The 22679-nt window shown below is 39.2% G+C and overlaps 1 protein-coding gene across 3 annotated transcripts in view; it reads left to right on the top strand.

The window, feature by feature from the left end:
• Positions 1-16906, top strand: part of LOC103052365 (uncharacterized) — a 32700-nt gene extending 15794 nt beyond the window's left edge. For all 3 annotated transcript variants that reach the window (XM_088130152.1, XM_025167895.2, XM_088130150.1), the window contains 6 exons: positions 1015-1114; positions 4664-4739; positions 7185-7310; positions 8659-8826; positions 9505-9562; positions 14845-16906. In XM_088130152.1, coding sequence (XP_087986278.1) covers positions 1015-1114; positions 4664-4739; positions 7185-7310; positions 8659-8826; positions 9505-9562; positions 14845-14943 — 627 coding nt within the window. In that variant the 3' untranslated portion in view covers positions 14944-16906. The remainder of the gene's footprint in view (positions 1-1014; positions 1115-4663; positions 4740-7184; positions 7311-8658; positions 8827-9504; positions 9563-14844) is intronic.
• The last annotated feature ends 5773 nt before the right edge of the window (positions 16907-22679 follow it).

A 22679-nucleotide genomic window follows, 5' to 3' on the forward strand; every position in this document is an offset into this window, starting at 1 on the left:
GCTGGGTTGACAGACAGTGACTGGTCTAAAGTCACCCAGTGAGTTTCCCTGGCTGCAGATAGGCTTGAACCTGGGTCTCTCCAGTCCTAGTCCCAAACCTTCACCATTACCCCACGCTGGTTCTCAAATGCAACCAAGCATAGGGAACTGAGAGAAAGATGCCATCTTAGAACTGACTATTGTACAGGGAATCTTTAAAATGTCCATTGGCAGAAAATGTAACAAAACAGTGTTCTGGAAAATTGCCCTCCATCCTTACAGGTCTTCTGATTAGAGTTCCCATATCTGGACTGCAAAAATCTGGAAGATCACTAGATGGCAACAAAAAGTTGTTTGCTACCTTCTATGGTCATCCATCTTTTGCAGCCTAGTTATAGTAACTGTATTTTATCCTTACAGCAAAAGTCCTGAGGGATATCTTGGGCTGAGAAAGAAGTCCTGACTTCATAGATCCTGGTGAATTCCATGGCAGAGGATGGAGGTGAATCTGGATCTCCACACCGGTGGTCTAGCACCTTAACCGCACCACCACACTAGCTCTCAAAAGTCTAGCAAATGCATTTGCAAATATGCTAAGTTATGTTAGTTATGACTTTTGGTGGTTTCTTTCTGTCTTGGTGGTTTAGTGCCGGGGAACTACCATAGTTCCTCATACTGTAAATGTCTTCTCCTTTCCAGAAATATAAACCAATGTTATGTAAGGGTTGTCCCTTATAATGTGCAGCAGCAGGAAAGTGCTTGTTGTGTTTTGGAATACACTTTAATTTCACCTGTAATGATGCGGAGTCTATTCCTGTGCAGACCTGGACCCCCAAATATCTCCCACTGTCTTCTGCCCAGTGCAGAGTTTAGTTTCTGCAGCAGACCCAAAGAGGTCCCTTGCCAGATTGAAAGAGGAAAGAGTATTATAGAACATTTGGAAACCTGTGGAAATGGATACGATACTGAGGTTTGCAGGGGCAATAGGTATGAGCTCAACTCAAGCACCATCCCGATTTGTTTCCTCTTTCTCAGGGTGTAGAACTGGAGAATGTCCCTGTAGCACAGCAGTCATTAAAGAAGGGACAACCTGTTAAAGATCAGGCCTATACAAGCTGCTTTCAGTTTTACAGAGGTAAGAGATTTGGGTCTTTTCCCTCTTGACCTTAACCGTTGTGCAAATATTTCCTGAGAGCCTCTTTTGTGTCCACACAACTTTGTCTTCATCCCACTCCCCAATCCATGTGTGAGACAGGTTCAGCAGCATTTATGCAGACTTTTCCCTATTCTTCCAGCCCCATCCAAGGACAGTCTTAAGGCGTGTAAATTTTGTTAGGTTTTGGTCCCCATGACTTTGGAGGGAAATCAGGAGACTGGAGTGACTGGGAAGAGAGGCAATCGAGGCTGGAGAGAAATTGGCAACTGGGAAAGCAAATTTCATGCAGGTAGAGATTTCTCCCAGCTGAAGGATGGGTGAAGAGCACTGCAGCTCAGCAGTGGAGAAAGACCTAAAGATAGCTGGTGTACATTATGTCATTCTAAGTCATAAAAGATGGTACCATTTCATGATGAGATGGCTAGGCAAAGCAACTCATCAGAGTCGTTTTTAATGCAGTTTGCCGCTGGCAAAGCTTTTGCACACACCATGTTATAAAAAGAACAGGAGCAACAGATTTAAGAATTATATGTATAACTAATATTTGGAGTAATTCTGATGTTAGCTTCCTACAGTTGAAATCTGACAATAGGATCAACCGTTGCTAAGTTGAGCCACAGTTTTTCTTTCTTTAAAAAATGCCTTTGACAGTATCTCTGGCGTATACAAAAAAAACTGACAGTAGATCACGGATATATGTTTTACATCGATATTTGCAGAGAAGGAGCTTCTATCACACAAATGTTACCTAGCCTATCAATCTAAGAGTTCAGTCTTCTGCAAAGAGGAAGTTCCACTGCATGATTTTTAAACAGACATTATAGGACGAATCTGCAAATTGGTTGCTGCAAAAACCACAAAATGCATTAGTGTTTGCTGGAGTTCTCTTAGCAGAGATTATCCCCCCCCCCCCAAAAAAAAGAATGCAAGGGGTTGTCAACCCTGGGAGGCTAAACAAACCAGAAGGGTATCCTTGGGGGTGGGAGTCAAAAAAGTCAAGATGGCAGCAGCTATCATGTGATTAAAGCACTGTGGATGCCCTTGCAAGGTGTTTATTAGACAACTGGTCTTCCTGGATCACCAACAGCACTTCTGCTCTTGTTAGACCATCTTGCCTTTTCCTCCTTTATTATTTTTTTCCTTTTTACACTAGAACAATTAAGAAGGAAAAACAGTGGCTTTTTAAATTGCGCAATGTTTTTCAATAGGGAGCCCAGGCAGCTGTCTGCCTGAAAACAAACTCTGGTTGGCAGCATTTAAAAAACAAAAAAATTAGCCATGCCAATTAACAGAAAAATGTATAAATAAATACAACGCCACAAAGAGAGCAAAACTTTCCAATTACTCTTTTGGCAAAAGGAGGATTTTTAAAGGCAAGTTGTCGTTTTCTGCAGCAACGAGAAGAGTCACGAATCGCCAGTTTCATCCAGTTTTGTTTTAAAAAACACGAAGCAACTTTTTGGGGAGTTACTCTGGTGGGAGAAAAAAAGTTTGCAGAGAGGCTGCCAGTCCCTTGCTATCAAAAAAAAAAAGGAGAGCGAGTTTCTCCGGATATATCCTCTCTTTGCTCAACCTTCAAAGAAATCGCGCTGTCGCTTAAAGGGCGCAAGAAGCGCAGCCCCCCAGAGGGAAAGGGGTGGAATTCTCCAGCTGAAAATCCTTAGGATGCAGCGCCGCCCCGGCTGCGCCCTGACTGGTCGGTGAAGACCAGGCGCGTCGTCCATCAAATATAAATTTCGAGCCTGCGAGCGGAGAAACATTGTAGGGTGATGTTTGTGGGGTGTGTTAAAATGCTGATTTGGAGCGGCGGGGGGGTGGGGGCTAGGAAGGCAGGATTTTCAGACAGTAAAGGCTTCCTTAAAGTGCAGGAGCTGAAGTTTTGTTTTAAATGGACAGACTTGTGATTTTTCTACATCAAATACTTGTTTGAGCTGCAGAAGCTTAGCTTAACACAGAAATTTTTATTAAGCATTACAGTTATACAGATAAAAACTAATGTGAGCTACAAAAAAAGAGTGCAGAAAAGTGGAAAAGGAAAAAAAGTATAGTGAAGAAAGAGAAAAGGAATTTATTTTCTCTTGTTATGTTCTATAGCAAACTCTAGTTTGAGTTGTAGAGAGTAGAGATTTCCTGTTGCAAACTCTTCTTTGAAAGGCAAGAACATCTGTTTTAGATTTTTGATTTCCTACCAGAAAGAGTTGCAGGCACTACTGATTTCATATAGTAAATGCTGGTTTTACTTGCAGAAACTGGTCATTCCCCATAGCAATCTTTGGTTTAAGTGATAATCTGATTTTTAAGCACCACTTTAGGCCAATTAGGCAGAGAACTAAAAGATACATTACTGATTTGATACCTATTTACTCTTTTGCAGCAAGAAAAGTAAAGACATTCTGTACTACAGTACTTCATATAAGGCACTTCATTTCCATAGCATCTTTTTTAAAAAATGAAATAGGGTAACTCTTGATTAGAGCCTCTATAGGTAGTTTGTCTCTTATCCTGCTGAGAGTAAAACAAAAAAATTAAAAAGTAGAGGAAAAAGAAAAGCTGGTTGCCCTATTTTAATGGTACCTATTTGAGGTTCCTTTTAAATATAGAAACATGCAAAAGATAAAAATGGGGAAAATGAACTCTGCACAGCATGTAAAGATGTAGCATTTTTAGTAACTGCAACTCATCAGCTTATCCTGGGCTGCAGCTGGATGACAGAAACCCAAAGTTGGCTTGGAGGGGCTGTTTAGGTCATGGAGTGCCTACTCAGGGCAGGAATCTAATTAAACTACTCCAGCTGATAGTTTTCCAGCAATGGTAGTTCCACTTGCAGTTGCTCTTCCTGTTGGAAAGTTCTTTTCTCATAATATTCCAGTGGTATCTGCCTTCCCACATCCTGCACTCTAGAGCTACACCTGATGCATCCTGTGACTTCTATCTGGGATTTAAAGAGGGTTCTGTCTCTTTCAAACAAGGTTTAACATGTCCAGTTCCTTCAATCTGTCTTCCTAAGGCTTAGTCTCTTCTCCCAAGAGCCCCTTCTCCCCCGTGCCTGTGCCTCAAAGGCAAGTAGGAAAATAGTTTATAAAGCACTAAATTCCACTGTGAAAGTGTCATCACTTCAAGGAATATAGTCAGAATATTTTGCATTAATGTTGATGCCATGGACTTATAGCAGTACTTTTGGTGGCCGCTTCAAAACGTGATCCTCACGCAGCTCTATCCATTTCTTCCATCTTCTTAATTCCTTTTTCTGGGCTTACACCTTTTTACCCCTCTGGTTCTTCTAATCCTCTTGCCTTACCACCCCATTCTATGTCCTGCTTTGTGTCACTCTTTTGACTGGTCGTTATCCTTGGTCTCAGTAGAATAGCCAGCAACACCTTGAAAGAAACTTGCCCTATTTTGACGTTCCAAAAAACCTTTCCTGAATTCTAACATAGATTGTAAAGTAGTCAAGCCTTGTGCATTGATTTAGTATTTATTTATAACCAGCGGTATTCCTTGTTTGTCTTTGCGTCATTTGTTTTTCAGAAATGAGTGGATATTCTTTTGGCACCAACTCTTTGCAACCGACGGGGAGTGGGGTTGATAAAGTTGTAACAGTGAGGTATGTAAAGGCAATGCCTACTTTGAGAAGAACTAGTATTTGAGATGGTTATTTTCCTGGGCACCTCCAGGTGATCTTAAAAGCCAAGTCACAGTTTGGATTTTCTGGCTTGAGTACAAAATAGATCTGAGTTTAAAGGAGGAAATTGATAGCAGGGAGGTTCTAACTGGGAAATGCTTGATTCATATCCAGAAATATTGGAGTGAGAAGAAACAAAGGATTTGTTGGTTCTAGGGAACAGAACATTGGCAGTTTTCCCTTTGCCCTGAGAGGTGCATTTGGATCCTGCTAAATGCAAGGTCCCTGCCTTTTTCTAGTTACCGCAAGAAAACCTTGCATTTTACATATGCATATGCCATTTATGGTTAGTTGCATCCTGCTTATGTAATTTGTCCTTTAAACTTTGAGTACCCCACATCTGAGTTTCAGTTCTGAATTGTTTTTTTGTTCTGTTTTTAGTTTTGTGTCTTATACAAATTAATATTAAATTAATATTAATATTAAAACTTTAAAATTATATTTCGTTTTTAAGTGTGTACACTGCCCAGAGTCACTGGATTGTGAGATGGGCAGCTATATAAATATGAATAAATAATAAAACTCCTTTGTAATTTGGGAAATTGCAAGCTGTCTATGCTATATATGAGTATAATTCTTTTAAGCTCAAACCACGGAGCTTCTTGAAGGATATTTACTACCACAAAGCCTTTTTCCAATGTGGCATTTTTTGGTATGTTTCTTTAAAACTTTATTAAATTTCAGCAAGGAGTAAAATATAAGAAAACAAAAGATCAGAAAAGAAATTTTAAATCAGTGAGAAAAGAACTTTGAACTTTCTTTGGTGCAGGCACAGATATATAATACATTCACCTCTTATTCTAATGTTTAAAATAAACTAATACAGACTTATTTTGTATTACCTTTTATTGATATAAAGTATTTCTATAATTATGAAAAGTATTGGTCATCAAACCGCAAAATTAAAGTTTCAGTTCTTTCAGTCTCAAGCAAAGAGTCTGAGTGGTTTCCAAACAAACAAAGCCAGTCAAAGTCTTTTTTTAATCATAGTCAATTTTGCCATCTCTGCCAGTTCCATTCATTTCACTATCCATTCTTCAGCTGTAGGTATTTGTAATTTTCTTTTCATTTCTGCTTATATAATCTCACTGCTGTTACAGTATAAAGAAATAAATTCCCATGTTTTCTTTCCATCTGTTTGTCCATCATACCTAAAAAGAAAACCTCTGGTTTCAATTGTACATCTATTTTCAAGTGTGGAGATGGGAATGAAGCCCCACCTCCTCCAAATCTGAAAAACCAATTTAGGAATTGAGCCAGAAGCCAGCTAGCTGCTAAGTCTTAAACCCGGTGCAGACAAGTTGTGCAAAATGTACCCACCCCCAAAAAGGCCATTGGAAAATGAAGCCAACCCCCATCCTGCCCAACAGAACAGGAGGAAGGAATCTATTCAGGAGAACCCATTACACAAACTGTAGGGAAATTAACCGGGGCAGGGGGGAGGCAGTCAAGAAGGAATCCTCCCCACCCTTTTGTAATCAAAGGCCAGCAAGTGCCTTTGATGTAAACCATACGGTCCAATTTAATAAAGATTGGATTATCAAACAGTGGAAGGTGAAATAAGTGTATTTCTTGATAAGTTTGATTGTAGTGTGAGACTTTCATGACATGTTGGGAAGTGTTTGCCCAAGTGTTCTGTAATGCTTAAACTATTTTAACTAGTTCAGTAAATCTCTTTTGAAAAATCCTTTCATATAAAGCCAGTCTGTTCTCCTTTCCCCGCATATGCCATCTAGATAATTGTATTTAAAACTATTCTTTTTTTCCTGGCAGTTTCTAGATTTCTACATTTTGTTTCATTCTAGGCTGCTTTAGGTATCCATATTAGATGTTTAGTGTCTGGATTATATATGTAAATGGCTACCAGGTTCCAAACCTCACCAAAAGAACTTCCAGATAGATCTGCTCTAAGCATTTGTTTCAATTTGAGTTTGGAAAGCCAAAGACGTAATTCAGTAAAAACACTTTTTTAACAAAAGGCTCACATTGAGTTGGTCCTGTTGCCTTCAACAATTTCACTAAGGCCTAAATTTGCCCATTGATTTGAATTTGAATGTGATCATGATTAGCTTTTTCATGCTCCTTGTGACACAGGCAGAGTCCATGTGTCACATTCAGTAGCAAAGAAGCAGACCCTTGAATAATCCTTGACAGAATGAAGGAGAAACATAGGCAGAACATGACTGAAGCAAGATCCATTTATTTAAAATTACAGAAAAGAGCTGGGACCTTTTGATATTAGGCGAGACGAAGATTAGCCTTGTCTCTTCACTTGTTGCTTTGTTTGGTGCAATACTTTTGAATAATTAAGAAATCAAGTGCCATGCTTGCAGCCCTCTGTTTGACACTGCTGCTCTCCTCCTTCAGAGAAGAGGACATCTTGATTTCTATGCTGAGGTTGCTGGAATATGAACGTGCTGTTGTCGATGCAGAAGGAGCCATTGGACTGGCTGCTCTTGTGTCTGGGCAGCTACCAGAGTTAAAGGGCAAAAGGTACAGAATTCTCCAAAAGCTCAGTTTTGTATAGTATTGATACATTTGGGATACATTAGTACTTGGATTGGAGACCACCCAAGGAATTTCAAAGCTGTACACTAGAATGCAGAGTTGAAAAAACCTCCCAGAAAGAGTTGAGTTTGACTCAATGGAGATTTATCTTTCTGCAGTTGGGTTGGCAACTCCTGACCGACCTTGGCTGATCTTAAAAGCCTACAGGGCCAGGTTTGGCCAATGTTTGGTTGAGAGACTACCAAGAAGTCTCAGACAAGAAAAAATACTTTTGTATTCTCACCAGAAAAACTGCTTGGACACACCCTGTTAGACTCCAGTTGTCAAGCTCAACATCCAGAAAGCAAAAGGACATTTATGTCCAAGACAACAGAAATGCATCTTCTGCTTCAAGCTGCTGCTGCTTCTCTTGAGGTTGATGGTGGAAAGCTGGCTAATTTCCTCAGATTTTCTTGATTCCATAAAATGAAGCCAAACTAAAACATCTGAGTTTAGGTCATTGTAGTTGCCCACTTGATGGGACATTCCAAAACAATGACTTTGGTTTGGGAACATTTTAAAATACAGTTTGGAAATGTGAAGTTTACCTGCTGATTCATTTCAGGAATACTTTTTTGAGTGTATATCTTAGACATCCTTTAGTTTTAGCATTATTGAGATCCTGTACATTAGAAATCCTTTAAAAATCTATTACACCAGGAGTTCTTAACCTTTTTGTGACATGGACCCCTTTGATCCATAGGTTTCATCAGATTCTCATTCTCAGAAATAACTATTTAAATGCATAGAATAAAACTGTAAAAATCAAGTTGTCATTTTTCCCCCCATCCAAGTTCACAGAACCTTGAAATCTACCCTACCTTAAGGCTTTGTGATTTTTGAGATTTGGTCCTAAAAGGATAAATTAAATCCTCGGACTGCCTTGATGCTAAGAAGTGCGTGGATGCAGTTTCCTATGACAATTGCTCTCTAGTTGGACTCTGTAGGAAAAATGCTGGAAATGCTTCCTACTTTCTCCATCCTTGATTTAGTGGCAGGTGGGCCAGATGGCTCTGAAATTAGCAGTATTTGGAGACTGGCCATGTCCCACCAGGGCCAGACTGATGGGAACTATAATCCAATAAATGGAAGGAGCTGTGTAGATATGGAAACAAAGAACAACAAATATTGGAGGCTTGTAAAATGTGCATTTAGTACAAGGATGTTATGAGTGGCAAAAGGGGACCATATGGTATATTTTAATCCTTGATCCTATTAAGTGTATAAAACAAGCTAAGAAATGTATTCTCCCAAAGAGAAAAATGGTTTGTTTCATTTTCTCCCCTTGTTTCAGAGTGGCTGTTGCTGTGTGCAGTGGAAATATGGAACTCCCTCTGATGAGGCAGTGTATGGATCATGCTCTTACTCTTGATAACAGAGTATGCAAATTCACTATCATGGTTTCTGATTGTCCAGGAGATATTTCGAAGCTATTGGAGACTTTGGCTCGCGAGGAAGCAAGGTAGTCTAGAATGAGTGCAGTCTCACTTGGATGGGCAACATAACCTGGGGAAGATGGGCGACGTAAAAATGTAATAATAATCTACCGGCCTGTATATTAGGATGAAAGGATTGAATGAAACAAAAGAATATTCACTGTTATCACCAGGGAACCTCCCTGGATGTGTCCATATACAGGACACTGAGGTTGTCTTGACTACTTGTCTTTAGTGAAGATGTTGATGTGGTAGGAAGCCAAGTACTCTTACCCATGATAATCCTCCATATTTAGAATACACTTAAGCATAGGATGCAATATTTCCTTTCCAATGGACTAAGATGAAAAGGTGATTTAATTTACTTGCTATAGTTCCCTGTCACTAATGTAAAAAAAAATTAAGGTATCATATAAACATAGCAACTTCATATTTTTAAAGTTTCCACATGTAAGAAGAATAGAAACCAAGAAATGCTTTTTTTAAAAAACAAGACAAAACCCTGTCTAAGCAGTGGAAACAGTACAACATAAGGATCTGGTGTAGACTTTTCCTAAATGTCTTAATTTCCATGATTCTTTATTCTAACTGGTATTAACTGGTTTATACAAATGTTGCCAAAAACTCCATTCCTTCTTTATCTCTATGGTGTGCAACTGAGACTGAACTCGCTACAATCTTACATAAAAATCTCTTTGTTCCAGAATATTGGATATCAGACAAGAACACCCATACATGAGAGCTGATTTGTTCACCAGTGAGGTAAGGAAGGCGGGGGAAATCCCATAGTCGAATTTCATTATTTTAATGGAGCTGTGCCAAGATCTGCATGGAACGCTTCTGAGTTGCGCAGGGAGCTGGCTTTCTAGCAGTTCAGCTCAGATCCAGTTAAATAACTTGGCCATGGATTTAGGTGACAAATTGAAAGCTTCATCTTGTGCTGTTAATTTGCAGAATTCATTGTCACATGACCAGGGATAGTATCTGGCTTTTAAATTGATTTGAGGCGTCTTTCTCAATAAAAATTATATATTATAAAATTTTATACAGGATTAAAAACTATGGAAACATAAAGATTAGAAGAAAAAGCGAGAAACAATAAAAATCAAGGAAAGAAGGCAAAAAGGAAGAAAATATCTAAAACCATTTCCGAACTGTTTTGCAGCAGCTACAAACATGATTACTACCATTTCCATGCTCCCAAATTATGTATCTTGGTTCCCTTCTTCCCATAAACAATCCTTTTTAATCAGTAAATCCTGAAACCATCAAATCATTTTTGTCTATTTTAGCAAAAAGTCCATAAAGAGTTTCTAGTCTTTTATCAAAATAACTGTTCCTTCCGTAATCAGAGAAGTCAACCTAACCATTTCAGCAAGTTTCTACCACCTTTCAAGTCTACTCCTCCATGTGGTATTTCTGTATTTTTCCACCTTTGTTTGTATAGTAGCCTCGCTGCAGTTACCATGCATAAAACCAATAGTCCATGAGTCTTTTCTAGTTGGCTATCCATAAGTCCTAGTAAAAAAAAAAAAAAAAAAACACCTCTGGTTTCAACTGAAAATTAAGTTTTAAAATTCTCTGCATCGTTATATATATATTTGTATCCAGTATTTTTTTTGCTTAACTTGATTTGAGGTGTCTTGATTTTAATTGCACTGATTTTATTCTTGGTTTTAGATTTTGCGTTTTGTTTTCATAAGCTTTTGTTGAATGCTTACAAAAACAGGAAGGTGGAGTTCAAATTGGACAGTACTAATGGTATAGAAAGTTCCCATTTACTCCCAACTATGCCACAATCATACCCTAGCAGTAGTTAATTTCTTCCTTGTCCCCATGATATTGTTTTTTTATCCTGTCTATGAGTGAGAAGGCTTAAATCGCTCTTAGGTATACAGGTATTAAGTCTGTATTTTTCCCTTTTTCCAACACCACACAGAGAGAACCTCAGGGTGGTAAAATTAAGTTAGGCTTCATCCATTTTCTTGGAGAGAAATCAAGGTACTGACAATAACTGGGAACAGGGTAGAATGCAGATTGGGAATGGTTACAACCCATAAAATTATGATTATGGTATAGGCATTCCATAAATTCCTACCTAATTGTGTTTACTAATAGTGATTTTCTGTGTAGCTACTCAAAGGATGTTACTGGTTTCAATGCAACTTATCCCCAAGAAATCAGAGGACTGTGGTTTCATACACTTTACACAAGTAAGGAAATTTGCTCTGAGGATTCCAGTGATTTATATTAGTAATTCATGCAGGAAGTGTCAAGGGGAATGGTGAAGGTTTGCTCTCAAACCTACAGTAGATGATGTAACAAGCAACTACTTCTCCAGAGTAAATTCATCTGTATTTTAGAGCTTATGCTTCCATAGAGTGGCTTACTAGAATCTAAAGGACCCTCTTCAGCATCATTACAAAGGACTAATGACTTGACCCCCTGGTCCTCTGGAAATGTCTGTGTTCCAGCCATTTCCTCCTCATCCATAAAAAGCTGATGATGCAATGTTTTAGGTCTTAACAAGCTCAAGAAGTAACTCAGCAATGACAACAGTAGTCAGCAGAGTTTTCTTAAGACTGTCCAACCTTTGCGATATATCTTCTTGCTCAGCCCTGAGCAAGTCTCCAAAAGCACTGATAAGAGCAGCCTCACCCATATCAAACTTAGCCTCGTCCTGCATATTCGTCTTACTCCCTTGTCCTGGCTTAGCCAAGGACAAGCAGGGAATGGAGATACTATTAATGACAGGCTTAATGTTTGGCCGTCTGTGTGAATCAAAAGTGGCAGAGCGGAGCAAAAGAGTTACCCCTCCCAAAGCATGGCAAGAAAGGATTTTGTTTTAAGCAACATGTGTGGTCTAGTAGATTGCTTAAAAATCAGTAAAATTCATTTACTGCCGGACAAACCTGGAAGCCACACAGCCATACACAAATCTATTTGCCAATGGTGCCAGTGAAGAATCTATCCCCAAAAAGTTGAAATTGCTCTTCTGGAGACCCAGCTACTGGAGTTAAGGCTTTTCAAAGATATATGAAGAGCAACCTGATTTAACTGCAAGGAATAAATCAGCTTTGAGGAGATAACTACTTTGGGTACTTGCACACCTCCATCAGTAACCAGATTGACACCTTAATTGGCTTGTAATTTATTATTCTTTTGCCCTAAGTGGTGTCACTTCACTAGATTGTCTCTTTGAGCTTCAACAATTTTGAGATCTTTGCACAAATCTCAAAATTGCTTAATAGGTCCAAAGTATTTTTAATGGAGGCTAATTGCTCAAACACTGAAATAACAGTTTGCACTGTAAGCAAACATTGTTTTGTCATGAATTCAGTCAAGCCACCTCATGTCAACAGCTTTTTCCAGTCCTTGCCCTGTGTAATCTTCTTTGTGAAGATCTTGTTGTACAACCTGATTTCTTCATAAATTGTGAAATGAAGAGAGAATGCTGTCTGCACATTTCTGTGATGATGTTCTTTAGCATAGTCGTTGAAATGGATGAGGGTTGAATGCCATCATGCTTGGCTTCTCCAACAGTCAAATTCATATATGCCAACCTTCGAATGAATATTAAGTCATCCATTAGCTCACTTGGCTGGTTGGCTCAATACCAGTGAAATGGTTTTGGCCAGCTCTATACAATTTTAAAATTTTCTACTGGTCTAAATTTTATTTTGCTGGGTACATGCCATATAAGAATATTTATAGATGTTCACAATTGGTCTCAGTTTTGAAGCTTTCAAAACCATCAGGGATGCATACTATGTTAAAATATATGCTGTAAATTTACTTTTCTAGAGAAAGGTGTTTTCCAGAAAAGGATTCAAGAATCTGTCGCATTATTTTAAAGGTTCATTTTGTTTGGGGTGTGTTGGGGTAGCGCATACACCATGTTGTGGCGTTCCGTGTGCGATGCAACAAACAGCCCACAGTCTGTTGTAGCAAAACTATACACAGACCTTTACTGTACAATATTTACAAGCAGTCTACAGAACTTACAACTGTTCACCAATGCCCAGCACTCCAACACCCTGCCACAAACACCCATGATGCATTGGGCTATATGCCTTGGCTTGTCCTGTGTCATGTACCTACCACACCCCACACGTATGAGCACTTGGTACCCTGAGCTTGCAGAGTTGATGATGTGGGCAGCTCAGCTGTGCTGTCATTCCCATTCACAAAAAACCCCAAAAATTCCTACTCCAGGGTATACCCTGGGCAGGGTGGGGGAGGAAGAATGTACACATTAAATAGGACAGCAGGAAATGTACAGTTTTGACATTTAAAAATATTTCAATAATATAACAGTATTATTTTGGCATGCTAGAAAACATAGCATTCTATCTCTAAATGATTACACTCCTACAAGATATTTCTAATCCTGGGCAAGGTCAAGGAGCTCTCCAAAATACTGTGTATTATCACACAAATATTCTGTTTTGGAATAAGCAACTCAAAGTGGAGGAAAAGTGTAATAAGGAAAATTAAAGGCAGGAGATAAGGGGGGGAGGAAACTTAACTACATTCTAGTGTACATCAACATCAGTAGACCTTCCTTTCAAACCATCCTTGTTTCTGTCATGTCCACACACTGGTTCATATATTGCTATAGTCTCCTAAGAGTGTGAGTGACAGTGCTGTCCCCAAGGATTGCTTTCAGTGGGATGAGTTGCTGCTGTAGAGTAAGGAGCAACCAGGTTTGTTCTGTTGGATTTTGTGAGTAGGAATGGCAGGATTTGCAGTGAGCTCTGATATAACACCAGCGCTTAACACCTTCTGGAAGTCACTGATGAAGATAGTTGTAACTGGCTGTCATAATCGCAACAGTTGCTGCTGTGACAGTGAGGTTCACCAAACTGAGATGGAAAGTCTAGGGAGTGGGTGACTAAGGAGTCCACAAAATAGCCAAAACGGTTCCCCCATCAAAGTACAAGCAGGAGAAAGCAAAGAGTAACTTGTAGAGCTTGCAGCAACTCCCCCCCTCCCACAAAAGCCTCCTCATGTTGTTTAAGAGTTTTGTGTTCTGTTCTTTTATAAAGGAAACCTGTCTTCTTTTTTCTTTGAATTTGGGTCTCTCTGGTCCTAGTAGAATATCTTAACTGCTATGCTACACTGTCAAGTCTCCTTCAGATTGTGCTTAACTTCTGGTGATTTCATGGATATATCCATTCAGCACTCTTAGCAACAGAACAGAAGTGGTTTGACATTGGTGGCACATAATCAATGGATCAACCCATCTCCTAGATTCATTTTAACTTACAGCCCTGGGATTCTGAGCTATTGGAGAGAAATTGGAATGAAGTCCCAGAAGGAGGAGGTGTAGATAAGCATAGCTTGTTTGTCTTACAAATGTAGTTTATTTTCTGAGAAGGGTTGAGTGCATCAAACCATGCTGCATTTGACTGAAAGTTGAACCAAATTTGAATATTGCAGAGCAGAGAATAAAGGGACATTACACACATGAGGACTTCTTGCCAAGTGACTGGGTAGAGAATTTAAGGGCATCTTACCAGCTTCAATACTCTTCTAATATACCCTTCTATTTAGCCTAAAATCCTTTAGCACATATTTTAATTTTTGAAAAGTGTGCGTTTCTGTGTATTTCCATCACTTCTACCCCTCCACCTCCATTTTACATAAGCCTACCTGGACTTTAAAAACCATCTCAAGAGAAGGAAATTGCAATTCTGTACTGACAATTGTAATGTCTATAAAACCCAAATTGCTTTGAGGAACAATAATTTCCTTCGAATAACAATTAAGTGGCGCTAACATTGCTGGCAGAGAGAGCTCTACTATCCTCTACTGCTTTGGAAGCCAACTTCTAGAATTATCAGCAGTAGTCATGCTGATTAGGGGATTCTGGGAATTAAAATCCACATATCTGAGCGACAGCCATGTTGGAGAGGGCCTTCAATGGTGACTATGGTGGACTTGCTCACATCTAAAGGATACTGATTGTGGTGTGACTGTTTTCTAAAGCCCTGGTGCTGTTATAATCAGTTTAATGGTTTTAATACACGTTTTTTCTCCAGGTCACCTGTGTCGTAGAAACCAGAGACAGAATCCATACCACTCAATTAAAAAAGATCCTCACAGAGCGCTATCCGACGATAACGTGGATGGAACGGTGAAGATGAAGGCAGCTGATCGAGAAGTTCCACTTAAAAAAAAAAAAATATGGAAAGCTAAATACCCTGCAAGTAGCATTTATTTCTAGATCTTCTTCTTTATACTTTGTGATACATCACTAACAGAGTTGACATATGCCTGCCCCAAGAGATTGCAATCTCAAACTACTATCAATAAGGAGTAAATAGCTTTAAGTTTTCCAAAATCATAACTCTTGCAAAATCATGAGTAACTTCTTCTTTTTTTCCCCATTCAGGAGAGTTTTTGTACAGAACCCTAAAAGGCATAAATTCCAGTTCATAATTCTATCTTCCTTAGTGTGCAGAGAACTGACAGAGATATTCCTGTAGATGTTCTTCTTGATGACAGTTCCTGAATAATCGCTGGGTCAATGCCATGTTGCTACACCATTAGTCCATACAAGTTAAATGTTAACTAACAATGAGTAGGCATATCAATAATTTGTGGTACACAGTGTGGAAGAAAAGGACCCGCCTCTGTTCTTCACCTTAAAAATGCTTCACCAACTAGTTATCTAGAGACAGTATTTCCTCAGGAGGGTTGATCTTGCAAACATTTTTTTTCCAAATCTGAATTGTTTTAATACTTTGATCTTGATCATTTTGGATCTGGCAAGTACTTGTATTAGGGTTCAGCCTTGCCATGGCTCAGTTAAACTTTTTTTGTTAAGGGAACACTGGATGGGAGATTACTAATGCTGGTTAGTAACTGGATGGGAGATTAGTCTAAAATGACAGCATTTCCTGGTAATCTTGGAATTATAGGGCAATGGCAAAATCACTTTTGCATGCTGCCCCCCCCAAAAAAAATCCCTGCATGATTGTGTCCAAGTTGTCAATAGTTGAGTTCACCTTGAAAATGGTTTTACTTTTTATCTTGTATTTTTGTAAGAAGGTTGATTTGAAATAGGAAAACACAACTTTGCATTCACGATAATGGGTAGGCACTCCTTTATAACCCCATTCATTTTTTAATAGGTCAGTCTTTTAAATCAATACCAGTGTGCTTTTCTACATATATATTTTTAAAAATTAAAATGTAGAATATGAAATAGTGTTTTTGCCCTAAACATTGAAGAATCATTTCAACAAATGACCAAAACTTAATGTTTACCATTTTTATAACATGGCTTTTTTCCTCCATTCTTAGATCAAAACAAATTTTAAGTCTTTCATAGTTCATAATAAATAATCCACACTTACATAAATAAGCTACAGTGGAAAAATGATCTGTTATCTGAAGGATGTTTTAGGGATTTTTAAACATGTTGAGTCAATTGTAAGACTTGCTGTTAATTTACTGTACATTGGCAGTGATTTGTTATTGCATGAAGTCATTTCTTGGTAGCTCAAGACTGTAAATTAGCTGTAAAAAAGCATTTTTGTCATGTTCATTGCTTGTTCCTTGCTTATCTGCATTGCTGAACTTGTCACTATTTCCAGTTTATAGAAGGAGAATTGAGGTTGAGAAACTGAGTCTTGCTTGAGGCCACTTAGCAAACCTGTTCTCATATCCTCTTGGACCATCTCTGGTTCTGTCTAAAGGTCACACTTACTTGCATAACCTGACTTAAAAAAAAAAAAAAATATGGGCTTTCTAAAATCATGCTCTGCCTAAATAATGTCTGGATAGTACATTCAGGGGTCCTGAGAAGATGCAAACGGTGTTTATTGCAAATGTTTTCTAGATTTCAACTGCTCTTTTTTGGGGTTTTCTGGTTTTTTAAAAAACCTATTTCTACTGTAAAAAGGATATTTTGAAGCTGAATGGGGGTTCTAACTTATTTGTTATATTCATATTCTGCCTTTCGTATAGGAGTTCAAGGCAGGATATCTAATACTACCTCTTCACCTCTACAGTAACTCTGTGAGATCGGGTGTCCTTCAGATACCTTGGAGCCTACACAGCATTGGTCAGTCAGTTTATTAGGGCCAATGACCATAATTCCACTTAAAGAAGACGGGAATTAAAAGTTTTTGCCAAATAAAATAACTATTGATTATTTAGCTATTTAACTTTTATTGCTTTATGAGATTTAGAGGCTGCTTCACTCCAGAGTGACTCTAGGCAGCTTGCACAAAAAGAGAAGAAATAATAAAAAGAAATGATTGGTTTGGGCAGGTTTTACAAACAAAACATTTGGCCCCATTCAAAGAAATTGCATATGCTTGTCGACTGACTACAACCACATAAAATAAACCTGACTGATCTGGAAGTTTAGTTAGCAAATGGGATATGAAACATAGTCATGCATTTTTATAAAATGGGCAGCGCAATGATGTATGGACTGAAGTTTCCACTGTCCCTTCACCCCCACAAGGGATTTTCCTCAGCTTTCCTTCAAGGTCAGCTGTTGGAAATCGCCCAGTCAGTGTCAGGCAGCATCCAAACAGAATAAAATAAATAAAAGTGTGTTAAAATATGCTAGGGTTAGCGTTCTCCTAAACAGAGGGATGGATAATTGCTTTAAATATCTTGCTAGTCTAAAAAAAGGAACATGGAGTTGGTAGCAAAGCCTTTGAGTTGAATCTCAGATTGAAATACTGGCTAAGATTGAACTGGATGGACTAAAGCCAACTTTTAAATGTATTCACAGATGCTTCATTTCATAAATTTGGTCAAATGTGTATCTTCACCTTGCTCAGTCAGCTAATCAATTTATTGTATAATAAATTACTAATCAATTAGTGGTTATCCAGGGGAAAAGGAGTCTTAAGAAAATACAGTAAAGTGAAACCCCACTAAGATCACATGGATCCAACCAACCTCAAAGATGTTAGTAGTAGTAGTAGTTATTAGTAGATATGTAGTTAGATATTAGTAGTTCTCATGATAATGTGATGAGGTGGCAGCTTGAAAGAAAAGTGGAGAGAAAATTAGGATTGTGTTCAAGATCCCGCCAACTTATTATGGGTGTCTACTTGCCTCAGGTGCAAGGAGTATTTTAAATTTGATTTAAATGTAGTGTCAAATATCAAGAAACCCTAAGCAATATCACGCTCATCTGAGTTATTTATTCAGAGTAGTAACAGAGTCCTGAGCATGGGAACACAGTACCCACATGAATGTGGAGAACAACCCTTATGGAGAAAGAAGCACTGAAAGCATGTAAAACCTGATTCACAAGTCCAAGTGGGCTGATGAAACTGACTGAAAATGGTCCTTCTGTCATACCTGAATTTTAAACTCTCCCACTCAGAAATCATCTTGATGAACTGCAACAGCAATGAGAGAAACCTTCAGAAAACAGGTTGATCTACCAGCTCAGTGGCTTACCTGCTCCATAGTCAGCGGCCACCTGAAGTAAACGGGAACCTGGGTTAAAGAAGGCAGATGTTTTTCTTTTAATCCCACCCAACAAAGAGAGGGAGGTATGGGAAACATGGTAGTAGTAGTAGTAGTAGTAGTAATGTAGTAGTAGTAAGAACTTTTTATAATGGAGACAAAATTTGATGGAAGCTATTTAGGCCCTTTCATAGCAAATGGAAATTTTGTCCATTCCATAGCCATCAAAAGAGTTGAACAAACTTTCAGACAAGAATAAACAACTGCAATGGAATATGGTCTATCAACTTTAAAAGGTTTTGAGGACCAGAAGCAAAATCATTAGACCCTGCCTTTCTAGATTGTTTATGCTTCCTCTTGTATCTGCTGTTAATTTTGTTTTTGTAGACATTGATGGTGTAAATGATTTTAGTTTTGTGTGTTGGTTAAAAAAAAAAGGGGGAAATGCACTCAAATTGGGATTGACTCTTTGTGATTTCATAGGTCCAAATATCTATCTACAGTATCATCTCCAGGAGAAGATAACTATTCCCATTATCCTGTAGGGTTAGATTAGCCATGAAATAACTGACATTTTAAAAAGCAAGGGTTCCTATTCCTTGTTTAAAGAAAGGCAGATTTAAAAGATCTCCAGTATGCAAAATGAAATGCCTTTTGGAAAATCTGTTGTGTCTGTGTAATGTGATGGAGTTGCTCTAAAGTAATGGAGGCTGGCAAGATACAGTAATGGGTGCTATCTAGGTAAACAGGATAGTTAGAGGGGAATGGAGGGTGAAGACCCCTTGATTTCACAGCTCCTCTCCTATCATTTGACTGAATTAAAAGTTAATGGCTAAGCATTATAGCAGCAGAGACAAAGGTGTCTCTGTAAGATGCTCAGGTGGGAGTCACCAGCTGAACTATCTGCAAATGAGAGGTTTAAGGGTTGGACCATTTCTCCTATCATGGCTTGTAGGATACCAAATTATCAGGGTGATTTAGTAACCGAGAAGGCATTTACAGAGCTCCAGGGTCAGTAGGGCAAAATGGTGGAAGTTATACACAAGAATATTTATTGAACATTTATTAAACATATTTCTATGCCATCCACTCAAAAGATCCTGGGCAGCTAACATATAAAAATGCAGATTAAAAGTTTCTTGGTAAGACAATAGAAACAAAAACAATTGAAAAATAAGTGACAATTTAAACAAAAAAATAAATAAAAATGAAGAGGGCAACATTCACATCAAGACAAAACTCTCTGAAAAAAAGGAATCTGGTCTTCAAGAGCTTCAGAAGACCAACAAAGAGGGAGCCAGTCTGATCTCCACACCTTGCCTCAACCCCCCAAACCTCCCAAAAGGGCAGGATTAGCAGTTTCTGCCTAGCAAATAGATTATGATTGTTTAAAAATCAATCTCCATGATCAAACAATACCTATATTCAAAAAGTTTTATGGGTGTATATCATGTTCTTAGATGTGTATGTGAGGGTTTGTTCCAGTTTAATTCCTAGTTTTAATAACATCTGGGACATCTGAGCCTTGTTCACTGCCACTTGGCTAAGATTCACTAAGATACCTATTATTCCAGTACCCTGTGTAGGTTCACAGGTGGATCAGGGTATCAATAATGTGGGGAAGAGATTTAACCTCTCAACAGAAGATCCTGAAACAGTCACTGCTGATACTGGTCAACATCAGAGTTGATCTGCAATGTGCCATCACTCGTCCTATTGGAGCCCGGTGGGAAGATGCTCAGAGCCAGATGCTTCACCAGAGTCCCTACCGAAGGCCCTCTGCAGGAATGGGATGACAGGTCCAAATATGAAGAGGCTGCTTTGAAGAGGGAATGGACCCTCCTCTTGATTTTTCCCCAAAGGATGAAGTGTTTGGAGACTTCCACGGAGACACCAAATTCTCACTCAGAGGCTTGGATCATCCCAAACAAGCTGAGCTGGAATGTGTGGGAAATTCACAATGTCTCTTCCCTGATTTGGAACAAGACAGTCAGGGCGGGTCTTCTCTTGACTGCAACTTGCTCCCCATGGTTAGCAGGTTTAGGCTGTCTTGTTCTTCTGTTCTGAAACCAAACCTAAATCCCACCAGAGAAATAACATGACCATCATTTCAAATCTGGGAAATGACTGAAACTTTTCAAGTACAATGAGATGTCAGATTACTTCCTCGTGAGTATTTGTGTCCTAGTGAATGATACAATAAAAATGGCTTCTGTCATTGCAACCCCTTCATGGATCACTGCCTTGTCGTGGCGAAGGGGCTTGCGTAACTCAGTGAAGCCATGAGCTATACCGTGCAGGGCCACCCAAGACGGACAGGTCATGACAGAGAGTTCTGACAAAATGTGGTCCACTGGAGAAGGAAATGGCAACCCACTCCAGTATCCTTGCCAAGAAAACCCCATGGACAATGTTAAAAGGCTAAAAGATATGACGCCGGAAGATGAGCCCCTCAGGTCGGAAGGTGTCCAATATGCTACTGGGGAAGAGCGGAGGGCATCTCCAAGTAGCTCCAGAAAGAGTGAAGCGGCTGGGCCAAAGCCGAAAGGACGTTCAGCTGTGGATGTATCTGGAAGCGAAAAGAAGGTCCGATGCTGTAAAGAACAATATTGTATAGGTACCTGGAATGTAAGATCTATGAGCCAAGGCAAGCTGGATGTGGTCAAACATGAGATGACAAGATTGAACGTCGACATCTTGGGAATCAGCGAACTGAAATGGACGGGAATGGGTGAATTTAATTCGGGTGACCATTATATCTACTACTGTGGGCAAGAAACCCTTAGAAGAAATGGAGTTGCACTCATAGTGAATAAGAGAGTGGGAAAGGCAGTAATGGGGTACAACCTCAAAAACGACAGAATGATCTCAGTGCGTATCCAAGGCAAACCATTCAATATCACAGTCATCCAAGTCTATGCCCCAACCACTGATGCTGAAGAAGCTGAAGTTGACCGCTTCTATGAAGACCTACAACACCTTCTAGAACTAGCACAAAAAAAGATGTCCTTTTCATCATAGGGGATTGGAATGCTAAAGTAGGAAGTCAAGGAGTAATCGGAATAACAGGCAAGTTTGGCCTTGGAGTACAAAATGAAGCAGGGCAAAGGCTAATAGAGTTCTGTCAAGAGAACAAGCTAGTCATAGCAAACACTCTTTTCCAACAACACAAGAGACGACTCTACACATGGACATCACCAGATGGTCAATACCGAAACCAGATTGATTATATACTTTGCAGCCAAAGATGGAGAAGCTCTATACAGACAGCAAAAACAAGACCAGGAGCTGACTGTGGCTCAGATCATGAGCTTCTTACTGCAAAATTTAGGCTTAAATTGAAGAATGTAGGGAAAACCACTAGACCACTCAGGTATGACTTAGATCATATTCCTTGTGAGTACACAGTGAAGGTGATGAATAGATTTAGAGGATTAGATTTGGTAGACAGAGTGCCTGAAGAACTATGGACGGAGGTCCGTAACATTGTACAGGAGGCAGCAACTAAAACCATCCCAAAGAAAAAGAAATGCAAGAAAGCAAAATGGCTGTCTGATGAGGCTTTACAAATAGCTGTGGAAAGAAGGAATGCGAAAAGCAAGGGTGAAAGGGAAAGATATAAGCAGCTGAATGCAGATTTCCAGAGAATAGCCAGGAGAGATAAGAAGGCCTTCTTAAATGAACAATGCAAAGAAATTGAGGAAAACAATAGAATGGGGAAGACTAGAGATCTCTTCAAGAAAATTGGAGATATGAAAGGAACGTTTAGTGCAAAGATGGGCATGATAAAGGACAAAAAAGGCAGGGACCTAACAGAAGCAGAAGAGATTAAGAAGAGGTGACAAGAATACACAGAAGAACTATACAAGAAAGATCTTAATGTCCCTGATGTCCACGCTGGTGTGATCACTGACCTTGAGCCAGACATCCTAGAGAGTGAAGTCAAGTGGGCCTTAGGAAGCATTGCTAACAACAAAGCTAGTGGAGATGACAGGATTCCAGCTGAGTTATTTAAAATACTAAAAGATGATGCTGTTAAAGTGCTGCACTCAATATGCCAGCAAGTCTGGAAAACGCAACAGTGGCCACGGGATTGGAAAAGGTCAGTTTACGTTCCAATTCCAAAGAAGGGCAACGCCAAAGAATGCTCAAACTATCGCACAATTGCACTCATTTCACATGCTAGCAAGGTTATGCTCAAAATCCTACAAGCTAGGCTTCACCAATATATGAACCGAGAACTACCGGATGTACAAGCTGGGTTTCGAAGAGGCAGAGGAACTAGAGATCAAATCGCCAACATTCGCTGGATCATGGAGAAAGCACGAGAGTTCCAGAAAAATATCTACTTCTGCTTCATTGACTATGCAAAAGCCTTTGATTGTGTGGATCACAACAAACTGTGGCAAATTCTTAAAGAGATGGGAATACC

The sequence above is a fragment of the Python bivittatus genome, unplaced genomic scaffold, assembly GCF_059951505.1.
Source record: "Python bivittatus isolate LINGU-HERP-01145 unplaced genomic scaffold, Pbiv_v1 ctg000050_np1212, whole genome shotgun sequence".
In the NCBI taxonomy this organism is placed as follows: Eukaryota; Metazoa; Chordata; class Lepidosauria; order Squamata; family Pythonidae; genus Python; species Python bivittatus.